Raw genomic sequence first — 16,149 nt, 5'->3', positions numbered from 1 at the left:
GCTTGGGGTGGGAGGAAGGGATGGGTGAGAGGAAGAACCGGTTAGGGAGGCAGAGACAGGTTGGACTGGTTTTGGGATGCAGTGGGTGGGGGGGAAGAGCTGGGCTGGTTGTGTGGTGCAGTGGGGGGAGGGGACGAACTGGGCTGGTTTTGGGATGCAGTTGGGGAAGGGGAGATTTTGAAACTGGTGAAGTCCACATTGATACCATTGGGCTGCAGAGTTCCCAGGCGGAATATGAGTTGCTGTTCCTGCAACCTTCGGGTGGCATCATTGTGGCACTGCAGGATGCCAATGACGGACAGTTGAAGAAGGGGAGTAGAGACAACCCTGGTAATTATAGACCAGTGAGCCTTACCTCAGTTGTTGGTAAAGTGTTGGAAAAGGTTATAAGGGATCGGATTTGTAATCATCTAAAAAAGAATAAATTGATTAGGGATAGTCAGCATGGTTTTGTGAAGGGGAGGTCATGCCTCACAAATCTTATTGAGTTCTTTGAGAAGGTGACCAAACAGGTAGATGAGAGTAAACCGGTTGATGTGGTGTATATGGATTTCAGCAAGGCATTCGATAAGGTTCCCCACAATAGGCCCGAAACGTCAGCTTTTGTGCTCCTGAGATGCTGCTTGGCCTGCTGTGTTCATCCAACCTCACATTTTATTATCTTGCACACAATAGACTGTTGGTTTATACATTAGGTTTGATATTCTTGCATCTGTCCTGATGAGTGCCAAATGAAAAACTTACTGATAACTGGAGAGTTTTAATTATGAAGAAAGAGATTGTTCAGACTTGGGGTTGTTTTCTTGGGAGCAGAGGAGGTTGTGAGGTGGCATGATGAAGATGTGTAAAATTATGAGAGGTACAGATAGAGTAGACACAAAAAAAAATGTTTCCCAGCAATGACAACATTGAGAGTATGCGAAAAGAGGTAGTTTTCAGAAATCAGCAAAGCTTCCTCTACATTGGGGAAACCAAGCGGAGGCTTGGAGACCGCTTTGCAGAACACCTCCGCTCAGTTCGCAACAAACAACTGCACCTCCCAGTCGCAAACCATTTCCACTCCCCCTCCCATTCTCTGGATGACATGTCCGTCATGGGCCTCCTGCAGTGCCACAATGATGCCACCCGAAGGTTGCAGGAACAGCAACTCATATTCCGCCTGGGAACCCTGCAGCCCAATGGTATCAATGTGGACTTCACCAGTTTCAAAATCTCCCCTTTCCCTACTGCATCCCTAAACCAGCCCAGTTCGTCCCCTCCCCCCACTGCACCACACAACCAGCCCAGCTCTTCCCCCCCACCCACTGCATCCCAAAACCAGTCCAACCTGTCTCTGCCTCCCTAACCGGTTCTTCCTCTCACCCATCCCTTCCTCCCACCCCAAGCCGCACCCCCATCTACCTACTAACCTCATCCCACCTCCTTGACCTGTCCGTCTTCCCTGGACTGACCTATCCCCTCCCTACCTCCCCACCTATACTCTCCTCTCCACCTATCTTCTTTTCTCTCCATCTTCGGTCCGCCTCCCCCTCTGTCCCTATTTATTCCAGTTCCCTCTCCCCATCCCCCTCTCTGATGAAGGGTCTAGGCCCGAAACGTCAGCTTTTGTGCTCCTGAGATGCTGCTTGGCCTGCTGTGTTCATCCAGCCTCACATTTTATTATCTTGCACACAATAGACTGTTGGTTTATAAATTAGGTTTGATATTCTTGCATCTGTCCTGATGAGTGCCAAATGAAAAACTTACTGATAACTGGAGAGTTTTAATTATGAAAAAAGAGATTGTTCAGACTTGGGGTTGTTTTCTTGGGAGCAGAGGAGGTTGTGAGGTGGCATGATGAAGATGTGTAAAATTATGAGAGGTACAGATAGAGTAGACACAAAAAAAATGTTTCCCAGCAATGACAACATTGAGAGTATGCGAAAAGGGGTAGTTTTCAGAAATCAGCAAAGCTTCGCTTTTTTTCTGAAGAGAATAAGTTCATGTGGCTTTCGAAAGAACATAGAATCATAGACAGTGTGGAAGCAGGCCATTCAGCCCATCAAGCCCACACTGACACTCTGTAGAGCAACCCACTCAGACCCATCCCATCCCTGTAACCCTGCATTTCCCACGGCTAACCCACCCAGCCTGCACATCCCTGGACACCATGGGTTAATTTGGCACGGCCAATCCACCCTAACCTGCACATTTTTGGGCTTCCATGTTATTCACTTCTGGCACTGGGTTCACACACTGGTTTCATCAGTGGAAGTACAAGCGTGCATTACAGGAAACTGCTGTGTAACTCCTGTCAGAGGCCACTGGCGTGCACATCTCTTCCTATACCCCCACCGTTTGAGAATGTTCAGGTCCAAGCTGCTGCTTGCTTGTGACAACAAGGAACTGGTACAACACCAGGGCCCTTCTGAATGCAGGGCTCAGACACAGGTTTTGCGACAAGGTTGTTTTACTCCAGATCCAACTGGGCCTTCCCCATTCCTGAAGAGCGTTTGTTGGGATCGTGTGGACTCTTTCTGTATCTAACACTTTCCCAAGGGCACCAATAAATGTTGGCCCAAGTCAGTGATGCTCACTTTACAAGAATGACTGAAAATAAAACCTTGTTGTGCTTCTCCTGGGAGTGTTTGATAGGACAGTGTAGAGGACCTTCCCTCTGTATCAAACCTCATGGTATCCCCATTCTGGGAGAGTTTGATGGAGACAATATAGAGAGAGGTCCACTCTGTATCTAACCCCATGTCATCCCTGTCCTTGGAGTGTTTGATGGGGATAGTGCAGACAGAGCTTTACTCTGTATCTAACCCCATGCTGTCCCTGTCCTAGGATTGTTTGATGGGGATAGTGCAGAGTGAGCTTTACTGTGTAAATAGCCCTGTGCTGTCCCTGTCCTGGGAGTGTTTGATGGAGATAGTGCAGAGGAAGCTTTACTCTGTATCTAACCCTGTGCTGTCCCTGTCCTGGGAGTGTTTGATGGGGATAGTGCAGAGGGAGCTTCACTCTGTATCTAACCTTGTGGTGTAACTGCTCTGTCCTGGGAGTAATGACATCTAAAACACAAAATACTCTGTACCATTTTGCTGAGCTAAGAACTTGAGAGAAAATGAAGTACCAGAAGTACGATAGAGCCACAATGTCATAAGAAAGCTCTTCTACTTCAAAGCCGGAAGATGTAATGGCTGAGGGGGATTCTACATAGCTCTTTTCTTCCATGCATCTGTTTTCATTTTTACTAAATTTCCCATTGGGAGGTGTTCAGTTCTGGAGCTGAATTGGGATAAAGCGCGACATAGGACTAAACAGTTCCTCTTCTCCTTTATTGGATGTTTCCCAGTGAAACTTGCTTCACTGAGTTTGATCTTCATTTTGTTCCAGCCCAGACACCGATTGAGGAGTTCACCCCGACACCAGCCTTTCCTGCTCTTCAGTATCTGGAGTCAGTGGATGAAGGAGGAGTGGCATGGCGGGCAGGTCTACGCATGGGCGACTTCCTGATCGAGGTTAGTGCCTGCTCTCTCTGCCCCTGCTTCTGGTTCTTTCTTTATTGCCTGCGTCGGAATTGGGTGGCCATTGTAATGATGCTTTGGACTGTTGCTGGAGAGGAAGTTGTGTTGCATCTTGTCCTCATCAGGACATTCATACAAGAATGCCCAAATTTCCAAGCAATCACAGCAATTTATACTACAGGAGGACAGAGTGATGATAGATTGAAAACTCAAATCTGATTGGCCAGAAGGTTGCCACAGGGGAAACTGTAGGCTCTTGAGCTCGTGGGGTAATTGCACAAAGACATGATGCTTGAACATATTTGTATTGTTTACAGAGAATGGTTTCCTGCATGTGAATGTCTGTAGCTTCTAGTTAGTGTAAGTGAGTGACATGACCTACTTGATTTGCTGTCTTAAATTGGTTATTGGAATAAGATTGACGCTGCCTGATGTGGGACCTTTACAGTTCTAGACTTTGGTTTTTGGATTAAATTTGGACCATTGCTTTCTATGAGAGAATCCTTTTTATTCAAAAGTGACGTCTGGGGAAATAAAGATGCTACCCTCAAACCCATTTGTTACTGAGCGAAGCATGTTGTCTGCAGCATTAATTTGGATGTGCTGATGGCTATATCCATGGTTGTGGAAAGTGTCCAAATCCCATTGGAGAGGTTTGAGACATATGGGAATGGACAAGAAAATAACTGGAACCAGGAAAAGTGGCCAAAAAGCAATTCTCAAGCTCCTCAGGGGCTCAGTGGTTAGCACTGCTGTCCCACAGTGCCGGGGACCCGGGTTCGATTCCACCCTCGGGTGCCTGTCTGTGTGGAGTTTGCACATTCTCCCTGTGTCTGCGTGGGTTTCCTCCAGGTGCTCCGGTTTCCTCCCACAGTCCAAAGATGTGCAGGTTAGGGTGGATTGGCTGTGCTAAATTGCCCGTAGTGTTCAGGGATGTGTAGATTCGGTTGGTTAGACATGGAAATCAGGGATAGGATAATGGATCTGGGTGGAAGGCTCTTCAGAGGGGCAGTGTGAACTTGTTGGGCCAAAGGGCCTGTTTTCACACCATAGGGATTCTATGATTCTTGCTAAGAAGCAACAGTGTCATCACAGTGATGTTAATCGAGAGGCCCAGGCAATTATTCTGGGGATGTGGGTTCAGATTTCACAGTGGAAACCAGAAGAATTTAAATTCAATTAATACGAATTAAAAGCTACTTTTAGTAGCGGTGACCATGACAACGCTCACCAGCTGTTGCAAAAGCCCATCTGGTTTAATCGATGCCCCTTTAGGGAAAACGCTTGGTCATCCTTATGACTGCAGACCCACAGCGGTGTGGTTGAATCTTAACTTTGAAATGACCGACCGTACCAGTTACCCCAAGGGTATTTCGGGGTAGAACAGACTAACGCCCCATGAAGGAATTTTGAAAAAGCCCGACCACTTCAGTACTACTTTGTATTGACTGCAATCCCACGTCAATACTTTTGACTCAATGACTTTCGTAATGAGCTGCTTAAACCACCATAGAAAGCACAGTCAGCTTGTACATCTCATAATGGGCAGAGTGCCAGTTTTGCCCACAACACTCAGAGGCTGAGAATGAATGAAACACAGTCGTGGTTTAATGTGTTACAAAACTGGAGCCTTCAATGTCAGGCTATCTTTCCTTCAGTGAGGGTCCCAGAACTAGCCACGTTACTCCAACTGCGGTCTTGTATAGTTTCAACAAGCCCTCCCTGCTTTTATACCCAGTTCTCTTTGAAATAAAAGCAGCAGACGGAAGTTAATTGTAATTTGCAAATTTGAAACAAAACACTAGCTTCAATAATAATTACCATGAAACCACTGAATCTTTGTTAAAACCCATCTGTCCTCTTTCAGTGGATAAATCATTTCACCCTTAGCCAGTCTCCAGAACCACAACAGCTCTTAACCTACTTCTTCTATGTCTTATTACTTCCATCTCTTACTTCTTCCACACCCCATCAAGCCACTCCATTGTAGATAGCTCACTGCTCAAGTGGGGTTGCTTATCACACCTTAGGAGTGGTGAGGGGGTCGAAACAGGGTCTTGAGGGTGTTAGAGGTTATAGAGAGTCAGAGACACAGAATCATGCAGCACAGAAACAGACCCTACAGCCCAACCAGTTCACGCTGACCATAGTCCCAAATGAAACTACTCCCACCTGCCCGCACTTGGCCCATACCCCTCCAAACATTTTTGATTCAGGTACTTATCCAAATGATTTTTAAATGTTGCTGCCCTTGCCCTTTCGGACAGTAGAGTTCGTGAAGGTGTTGTGCAACGATCCTTGGTGAGTTGCTGTGGTGCACCTTGTAGATGGTAAACATGATATCAGAAGACACTTCCATTCCCAGACCACCGGCTAGCACCTTCACAAACTCTACTGTCCGAGAAGGCAGGGCAGCACAGTTTAAAAGTACCTGGATAAGTACCTGAATCAAAAATATTTAGAGGGATATGGGCCAAATGCGGGCAGGTGGGTCTAGTTTTCTTTGAGATTATGGTCAACATGGACTGGTTAGACCATAAGGTTTGTTTCCATGCTGCATGATTCTGTTTTTCTATGACTTCCTATAACCTCTGACACCCTCTGGACCCTGTTTTGAGCCCCTCAACACACCTGAGGTGTAACAAGCAACCCCACTCCCCACCCATCCATCCAAGAAGTGACCTTCTTCCCCTGCCACTGGACGAGCACCAACCCCAAGCTGCATCACCAGGAACTGACCTCTCTGCCCCATTGCTCAGCCCAGCATGTACCCCTGTCATACCATCAGACCCCATTCCCCCTTTCCCTGCCTGTGGACCCAATCCCCTTTCTCTTGGAAGGGCTAATTCCCCCCTTTTCCCCAAAAGACTAATTGCCCATTCTCCCACCATTAGATGAGTACCAACCCATCCCTTGCCACTGTACCCCAACCCCCTTCCCCCAACATTCGACTTAACCAAAGCCCAAGCTCAATCCCTGATCCCAGGACCTGACAGTCCCTATCCCTCACCCCACTCGACCTAATATCTCCCACCACCCCGAGCTGCCCTAAGCCCGCCATCATCTAGGAGAAGTGATGACCTAGTGGTATTATCGCTGGAATGTTAATCCAGAGACTCAGTTCATGTTCTGGGGACTTGGGTTTGAATCCCACCATGGCAGGTGATGGAATTCAAATTTGGTGGAAAACCTGGAACTAAGAGCCTAATTATGACCATGAATCCATTGTCAAAAGTTGGGGGAGGGGGCAAAAACCATATGGTTCCCTTACGTCCTTGAGGGAAGGAAACTGCCATCCTTACCTGGTCTGGCCTACATGTGACTCCAGACCCACAGTAATGTGGTTGACTCTTAATCACCTTCTGGGCAATTGGGGATGGGGTGATAACTGTTGCCAAGGTGGTGATGCCCTCTTCCTGCACCACCGTGCTACCTGATATCCTACCACCTTTTGGTGCCCTCCCCATACCCATCTTGGCACCCTAACCTCACACTTAGCTCATGTACTTAGTGTTTCACAGCAGCTGTCAGTGATGCTGCATTTTTAAGAGAAGATGAATAGAAGACGCTGTAAGTTTCTTTGCTCCAGAGTCAGACCTGTCAGTGTGGAAGTATCTCCTGCCAGAATTGCAGAGCTGTTTCACTGTGGAATGAACCCTGAGTATGATGATCATTCCTCTAAAGTTCTAGCCACACCACATCCCCTGCCATCATCTTTGCCTCAAAAACATTCAACGAGGTAGACTCAACTGCTTCACCTGGGCAGGGCGTTCCACAGATACACAATCCTTAGGGTGAAGAAGATCACCTCTCATTCTCCTCGATCTCTCTACATTCCAACAATCACATCATTCCCAAGATCAGTCTGGTGAACCTTTGTTGTGCTCTGTCTCAATGATAAGCGGATCCATGCTTTGGTGAAGGGGCCAAAACTGTACACAGGACTCCTGTTGTGGTCTCATCAAGGCTACACACAATTTCAGCAAGTCCCGAAGGTGATAAGGAGTGAAAAAAAAAACTGAGGTGATTGAAATGATTCCATAGGTCTCTATTTTGTATGTTCAGGAGATTTGGACAGGATGTAGTGCAGTAAAAATTGCTGAAAAGAAATGGAGATATTGTAGTTTGTAGGAACTGGAGGAAGCCATTCAGCCGCACAAACCCAGTTCATCATTGATTTAGATCAAGGATGATCTGCATATTGACTGCATCTGCTTATCTCCATTCCATATCCCTGAACATCCTTACCAACAAAAATCTAATGGTCTCAGTTTTTAAACTTCCACTTGACTGAAACTGAATAATTTTGAGGAAAAGCGTCCAAGATTTTCACTACTCTTTGAGTGTGAAGAAATTCTTCCAATATTTCTCTTGGTCTGGTTTTATTTAAAGTTTGAAGGAATAAGCTGTCGATAAGAGTCTAATAAAAAAAAATCCTGTCAGGCTATGTTGATTGACAGGCCATCTGATGTAGGTTAAAGGTTAACTTTACCACCTGTGCCATTTTACTAGAGGCCTTTGTTGATAGTTTCAGAGATGGTAGTTGTCTCATCAGTGTTCTGAATTCACTGCTTAAGTGTTTAAAGAGGCTATTAAAGAATTAGCTAGCTTTGATGTGAGGTCTGAATAGAAACACAAAAAATAGGAGCAGGGTAGGCCATTTGGCCCATTAATCCTGCTCCACCATTCAGAATAATCATTGCCTAAAACCTCTCACAGAATCATTCTCCAGCTCCCTCCCTGTTCCCTTTGACACATATGGCTTTTAGAAATCTATCTATTTCTTTCTTAAATATATTCGGCGACTCAGCCTCCACGGCCTCAGGTTCACCAACCTCTGAGTGAGGAAGTTCATCTCAGTCCGACAGGGCTGTCTCCTGAAACTGTAACTCCTCACCCCCACCAGTCCAGACACCCCTCCCCAACAACAGTAGGCCCATCAATTCCTGCATCCATCTGTCCAGCATTGACAGAAGTTTAATTGTTTTAATGAGATCTCTTCTCATTCCTTTACTTCAGTGAATGCAGGCCTAGTCAACCCAATCCCTCCTCCCATCACTGTCATTCCATTCCAGAAATCAGTCTGATGAACCTTCACTGCACTGTCTCTGTGGCAAATATATCTTTTCTCCAAGTGTAGTCTCACCAAGATCCTGTATATTCTTGTTTCTGTACTTAACAACTCTTGCGATGAGGCAAACATACATTTGCTTTCCTAATTGCTTGCTATACCTGCATGCTTGTTTTCAGTGACCAGCATGCAAGGACGCTTTTTTTTCTCCTTATTCGAGCAACCCACCCAGACTCACCGTCTTCCCCCCAACCCCCACCAATTCCTAACCCTCCAACCCTGCACCTTCCATGGCCAAGTCACCTAACCTGGATATCTTTGGACTGTGGGAGGAAACTGAAGCACCCAGAGGGAGCCCACACAGATGCAGGAAGAATGTGCAAACTCCGCACAGTCACTCGAGGGTGGGATCGAACCCAGGTCCCTGGTGCTCTGTGATGGTAGTGCTAACCATTGAGCTACTGTGCTGTCTGCTGTCAGTTGAAAATGCGTGCGAGAAGTCTCTCTGCTGTTAAATTTTATTTGAGGCAAAGTTGCATTACTATTTAAGTGATTTAGGCTATAAATAAAGTAAAAGAGTGATGTATGTACCCCCTACAATATGTTTCTATAACTTAGTGTGCGTTTACATTGACTATGTGAACCTCTTGATCAACAGGAATATTTGATCAGCTGGTACACTCCTGGTCCCACAGGTGCTGATTAATAAAATGCTTTCTTTACTCAATCTCCTCTTCCACATCATTAATGTATTTTGTGAATACCCACCAGTCACCACCCTCTACTTTGAAAAAATGCCATTTATTGCAACTCACATCCAGAACCTCAACCTGAGCTACAAATCTTCTCAAAACTCACTATGCCATTTATTCCTACTGCCTCTCTTTCCTGTCTGCTACTCGATGCTTAGTCCATGTCAGTGTATAACTACCAATCTCATATGCTTTACCATTGCACATTAGCCTCTTGCCTGTAACTTTATTGAAAGCTTTCCAAGAGTCCAAATATATCACATCCAATGGTTCTCCCTCATCTTTTCTCTGAGTTATGTCCACAAAAACACTGATAGATCATACTATGATTTCCCTTCCATAAGACTGTGTTGAATTTGTCTAGTCCTATTATGTCCTGTTATCCTCGCCTTTATAATAGACACCAGCACTTTCCCAATTACTGATGTTAGGATACCTGGTCTGTAATTTCCTGATTCCTCTCTCCCTCAGTTTCTAAAGTGTAAAGTCACATGAGACCGGATTTTAGTCGAACAGGTTTATTTGAAACCACAAGCTTTCTGAGCACTGCTCCTCAATGCATCCATCATTTGCGCAGCCACCTTCCTTAATATCCTGGGATGGAGATTACCAGGCCCTTGAGATGTATCAGTTTTCAGTCCCTCCAATTTCTGCAGCACTCTTTTTTCATAAAATTAATACAAATGTTCTTCAATTCCTTTTCCCTGCTGGAATTTTGGTTCCTCAGTATTTGTGTAGCTTATTTATATCATCTTCCATGTAGACAAAACTAAAGTGGTTGTTTAATTGTTCTGCTGTTTCCTTGTTTTCCATTTTTAATGCTGCTGTTTTAGATTGTAAGGGGCCCACATTTGTCCTGACCAACCTTTTTCTTTTTATATTCTTATAGAAGCTTTTACAGCTACCTTTTATGTTTCTTGTAAGTTTGCTTCTGTAGTCTATTTTTTCCTCTTCTAATCAATCTCTTGCTCCTCCTTTTATGAATATTATACTCCTCCCAATCCTCAGGCTTGCTGCTTTTTCTCAGAACTTTATATGATGACTGTTTGGATCTAGTGCTATCCTTTCTTTCTTTTTTGGAATGCTGTTCCTGTTGTGTAAGGAATGTGTAACTGTTACGATGCATACATTAGTTCCTTAAATATTAACAATTGCCTGTTCACCATCACATTTTTTAAATTAAGTTACCCAATCTAACATGGCCAACTCATAGCTCAACATTTCCTTTTTGTTTAGATATAGGACCCTAGTTTCAGATTGGTCTGCTCCACTTCCCATCCCAATGAAAAATTCCATCATTTCATGGTCCATCTTTCCTAACTTAATTAAAAATGCTTCTCATTGCACAATACCAAAATCCAGGATAGTTCCCTAGTTGGTTAACCAACATACTGGTCTTATAGGAAACTCCAGTACCCACTGCAGGAATTCGATTGCCACAGTATAATTTTCTTGTGAAAAAGAAGGACATTTGTGTTGATAAGAGATTAAGACATTGGACATTTAAAAACTTTGAATGAGTTTCATGAATCTGAGGTGTTGATCAGTGTGGATGTGAGTGAGAGTCGTAGTAAATTATTAGAGATAGCAGGAACTGCCGATGCTGGAGAACCTGGGATAACACAGTGTGGAGCTGGATGAACACAGCAGGCCAAGCAGCATCAGAGGAGCAGGAAAGCTGACATTTCGGGTCTGGGCCCTTCTTCAGAAATGGTGGAGGGGAAGGGGGATTCTGAAACAAATAGATGGGGGGAGGCGGATGGAAGATGGGTAGAGGAGAAGATAATAGAGAGGAGACAGACAGGTCAAAGAGACGGCGGGGTGGAGCCAGTAAAGGTGAGTGTAGGTGAGGAGTTAGGGTGGGGGTCGGTCAGTCCAGGGAAAACGGACAGGTCAAGGAGGTGGGGATGACGCTGGTTAGGTAGAAGGTGGGAGTGGGGATTGAGGTGGAGGAATGGATAGGTGCGAGAAAAGACAAACAGGTTAGGGAGGCAGGGACGAGCTGGACTGGCTTTGGGATGTGTCGGGGGAGGGGAGATTTTGAAGCTTGTTATTAGAAGTTTTAGTAAATTACTAGAAGTTTGTTTTCTTTCATTTCCATATGGCTCCCGAGGTCTGCCTATGGTGGATTCGGCAAAAGTGGTTATGGAGGTGGCATTCAGATGACACAGGGGATGTGTAGGGCACAGGTTGACGTGGAAGTGACAAGGAGGATGGATGGGGGAGGTGGGGCTGGGGGAGGTAGAAGGTTTATCAGCTTCTAAAGCATCTGGGATGAGCCGGCCTTCTCCCCAGCCCAGCCTGGAGGTCATCTGGACCCCTACGATCAGCTTCCAGGGTCAACAGGCAGAGCTCGATCCCAGTCCTGCCTCTCCTTTCAGGACTGCCGAGTCCAGACACATTCCCACCTGCCAACCTTGGGATCGAAAATCCGGCTCAGTTTGTCCATCCCTTTGCATTCCGTATATTAGGGCCAAAGTGTAGCCCCTTTGGTGGACTCCTGCTGGAAGTAGCCAATCCTTAAGGCGAAGAAAAAGGGAGAAGGTGGAAAGATTGGGGCAGCACTCATCCCGTGAACGAAAATAACAAAATGTCTAAAGATGCACAAGTCTAAAACACATGGGCTGATTACTCACGCTCACAGCAATGTGGATTTTAAAATTTTGTTTTTGAATGTGAATGGGTGAATTTGTGGGTCTTTTAACAGGGCAGCTGGAGATGGGAGGGAGGGATGCCGCCCACAGATGTTTGCCTGTATTGGCTTTATCGTGGACAAGGTCATGGAGAGGCTTTGTGGAGGTGTCACAGTGACAGAGGAGAGACTGGCTCTGGCAAAGTTGTAGCTGGTGACAGTGGGATGGGATGAGCAGAAGGGAGCAGACGGTGCCTCACCGAGTTGAGCTGCCATCCATACTCACTCCTGGGCGCCATCTGTGCAGCGAAGGTGTCGGAGTAACCTTGCTGTGCTCTGCAGCACTTCAGTCTCCATACCCAGCTTGATGACGATGAGTAATAACACTCCCCCCTCCCCTTCCCCCACCCCACATCCCCTGCCAGAGTCCAAAGTCACCCTCTTCTGAAAAATACTCGCTTGGTGTGCAGTTTCTCTCCCTGGGTCTGTTCAAGTCAGCAGTTTTCTAAAATTCTCAGTCCATTTCCATTCAGCGTGACACGGTGGCTCAGTGGTTAGCACTGCTGCCTCACAGTGCCAGGGACCTGGGTTCGATTCCACCCCTGGGCAACTGTCAGTGTGGAGTTTGCACCTTCTCCCTTACATCTAGAACCTCAACCTGAGCTACAAATCTTCTCAAAACTCGCTAACGTTCTCCCTGTGTCTGCATGGGTTTCCTCTGAGTGCACTGGTTTCCCTCCACAGTCTAAAGGTGTGCAGGTGGGGTGTATTGGCCGTGCTCAGTTACACATAATGCCCAGGGATGGGTGGGTTTGTCATGGTAAATGTGGGGTTATTGGGATAGGATGGGTGACTGGGTGGGATGCTGTTCACAGTATCAGTGTGGGACTCAATGGGCCAAATGGCCTCTTTCCACATGGTAGGCATACTATGGTTTCCTTTCTTGCTGGTTGGCACACCCACTGAATGATGACTGCCCCACAATTGCATGGGGATTTTGGGCTGGATGAAGATCTACTCATCTTTGAGGGAAGATGGTGGCCTGGATGTCACTGGGCACATGATTCAGTTGCCCACGGTAACAATCTGGGGTTCAAACTGCACTGAGGGAATAGTAAACTTGTTCATTGATAAAGCTGAAACAGAAAGTTGGTTTCGGGCCTGGTCGCCGTTACACCCCTCACCATACAAAACAACAGCAGCCTTTCAGACCTGCTCCGCCATTTGATAAGATCATGGCTGATCTCTCCACATGCCCGTCATCCCTGATAACCTTTCACCCCTTTGTTTGTCACAAACCTATCTACCCATGCCTTAAAAATATATCAAAGACCGTACTTCTACCACCTACTGAGCAAGAGAGTTCCAAAGGCTCACGACTATCTGTGAGGGGGAAAAAAATTCTTGTTATTTCTGTGTAAAATGGGTGACCCCTTATTTTGCAACTAGTTCTAGGTTCTCCCACAAAAGGCGTTTTAAAATGCCATCTGGTTCACCAGTGCCCTTCAGGGAATGGAGTTTGGTTCGCTCAGGTGGCTGGATGGCTGGTTTGCAATGCAGAGTGACACCAACAGTGTGTGTTTAATCGCTACACTGAGTGATGTTACCATGAAGAATTCTCCTTGTGAGCCTCTCCCCCTCACCTGAGGGGTGGTGACCTTCAGGTTGAACTACCACCAGTCATGTCTCTCTCTTCCTCAAATGAGAAAGGATTAGGACTGTAGCAGGAGCGAAATCTGCCATCCTTACCTGGCCTGACCAACATATGACTCTAGTCTCTCAGAAACATGATTGACTCTGAAATGGCTGAGTGAGCAACTCACCTTAAGGCCGCATATGGACAGGGCACAAACACTACCCTTTCTAGCAATGGCCACATCCCATGAAAGAATCAAACAAAAATGGGCATGGCAGTTGTTGTCGCAAGTTTTTGCCTCTTTCCTTCCTCTTCTGTTTCTAAGGCAACCTTGGTAGACGACCCTACTCTCCCAAGTTACGATTTTATTCCAGCCTGTTAGAAAAGTGGAAAGCCCATTTAGCACAGCATTGTTCATCTATCCCAGAGATAAAAGCTGCCTAGACCTCAACTTCACACCAACAAGAACTATCTCCTATATAGTCACCTTCCACTTGTTGCTAAATTAAACACATGCCCTCCTCTCTTCCTACTCACTGAATTTAATTACTCATCCATAATGGCCCTGGAGAAAGTGGTGAACCCCCTTTTTTAAATTCGCTACAACCCATTTATTATTATGGGCAGTAAATGCCAGGAAAGAATAGCTACACCGTCAGCCTCTCCCTCCTAAAGGTTCTGCCATCTTGCCCGTCATCAGAAAGCAGATGCATTGAAATGGGATAACAAGGTGTATAGCTGGATGAACCAAGCAGCATCACAGAGCAGGAAAGCTGATGTTTCGGGCCTAGACCCTTCTTCAGAAGTTAATCTGTGGAACTCAATGCTGAAGAGGGCAGTGGAGGTCAAGTCATTGAGTGTTTTCAAGACAGAGATAAATTGTTGATTGTTAGACCACTGAGTACAGGAGCTGGGACATAATGTTGCGGCTGCACAGGATGCTGGTGAAGCGACTTTTGGAATACTGTATCCACCCTGCTGTAGAAAGGATATAATTAACCTGGAGAGGGTCCAGAAAAGATTCACATCACCATGACTGGAGGGCTTGAGTTATAAGGAGAGGCTGGATAGGCTGGGACGTTTTTCACTGGAAGTTGAGGGGTGACCTTGTAGAAACTTATAAAACCCTGAAGGGCGTAGATAAGGTGAATAGCAAGAATGTTTTCCCTACAGTTGGGAGCTCAAAACTAGGGGACACATTTTTAATATGAGAGGAGAAAGATTTACAAGGGAAGTGAGGAGCAGCATGTTCACGCAGAGGGTGGTTCGTATATGGAATGAGCTACCAGAGGAAGTGGTTGATGCAGGTATAGTTACGGCATGTAAAAGACACCTGATGGCTACATGAATAGGAAAGGTTTAGAGGCATATGGGCCAAAAGCAGGCGGGCAGGACTAGTTCAGTTTGGGAAACTTTGTCAGCATGGTTGAGTTGGACCAATGGGTCTGTTTCCAAGCTGTATGATACCATTACCAAAGGAATTGAGGGTTAAGGGGAGAAATCAGGAGAATGGGGCTGAGAAACATATCAGCCATAATCAAATGGCAAAGCAGACTAGATGGGCCGAATGGCCTAATTCTGATCCAATATCTTACAGTCACCTGGTCTAAGAAAGGTTGTTAAGATAAACTTAGTATTTCCAGACCAATCTGTTTAATTTCAGCAGTGGGGCATCTTCTCGAAACAGTTATTCAGGATACAGTCAGTTGTCACGTGGAAAAGGTGGGTTGATTCAGAGAGTCAGCATGGATTTCTAAAGAGGAAATGATTTTTAGCTAAGGTGCTGGCATTTTTTTGAAGAGGTAAGAGGAGAGGTCGATGAAGGTAACAGTGTTGATGTGGTGTACATAGATTTCCAAAAAATGTTTGAGGCAGTGCTACACAACAGACTTGCGAGGAAAGTTATGGGCTATGGAATTGAAGAGACTGTAGCAACAAGGACATAAAATTGGCTGAATGATAGGAGTCAGGGAGTAATGGTCGATGGATATGTTTCAGACTGGAAAAAGGTTTGCAGTGGAGTTCCCTGGGGGACTGGCCCTAGGGACCCTTGTTTTCCCTGATAAATGTTAATGATCTAGATCTTGGTGTGCAGGGGGACAATTTTAATTATTTTGATAGAAATGAATCAAATTGAATTGAATGAGCTTAATTGTCATGTACTCAAATAAGTACAGTGAAAAGTTAACAAGTCACCACTTAAAGCACCCTCTTCTGTACAGAGGTACCTAGGTACAATCCTTAGTTATAGAATAGAGAAAGGAAGAAAACAAAGTTACATTACAGCTATACGCAGTCTAACCATAGGTCAGAAACAAGCAAGAAACAAAGTTAAAAAGACAAACACCATAGCCTCTTTCCAAAGGCTCTCCCCTGCAGACCAGCTCTGACCCCACTCCAAGGCTGAAAGAAGTTGGGGGAGAGAGGAGAAAAATAATGAAGGGAAAGACCAATCAGAATGGAGGAGTTCAACCTGGAGCGTCCTACTGCTCTGCCATCTTACTGGAAGAGGCATGAAACTTGGGAGAACCATAAGTTATGAGAAGGGCAGT

General features: G+C 45.6%; 1 protein-coding gene across 1 annotated transcript in view; it reads left to right on the top strand.

Moving 5' to 3' along the window:
- The window catches only part of LOC125447020 (SH3 and multiple ankyrin repeat domains protein 1-like), a 241,740-nt gene that overhangs the window by 156,503 nt on the left and 69,088 nt on the right, over window positions 1–16,149 (top strand). Inside the window, exon 16 of the mRNA XM_059640702.1 lies at window positions 3,376–3,500. Coding sequence (XP_059496685.1) covers window positions 3,376–3,500 — 125 coding nt within the window. The remainder of the gene's footprint in view (window positions 1–3,375; window positions 3,501–16,149) is intronic.

Source organism: Stegostoma tigrinum, chromosome 38 (assembly GCF_030684315.1).
Source record: "Stegostoma tigrinum isolate sSteTig4 chromosome 38, sSteTig4.hap1, whole genome shotgun sequence".
NCBI classification, from domain to species: Eukaryota; Metazoa; Chordata; class Chondrichthyes; order Orectolobiformes; family Stegostomatidae; genus Stegostoma; species Stegostoma tigrinum.
This window is presented reverse-complemented; position numbering and strand designations above follow the sequence as displayed.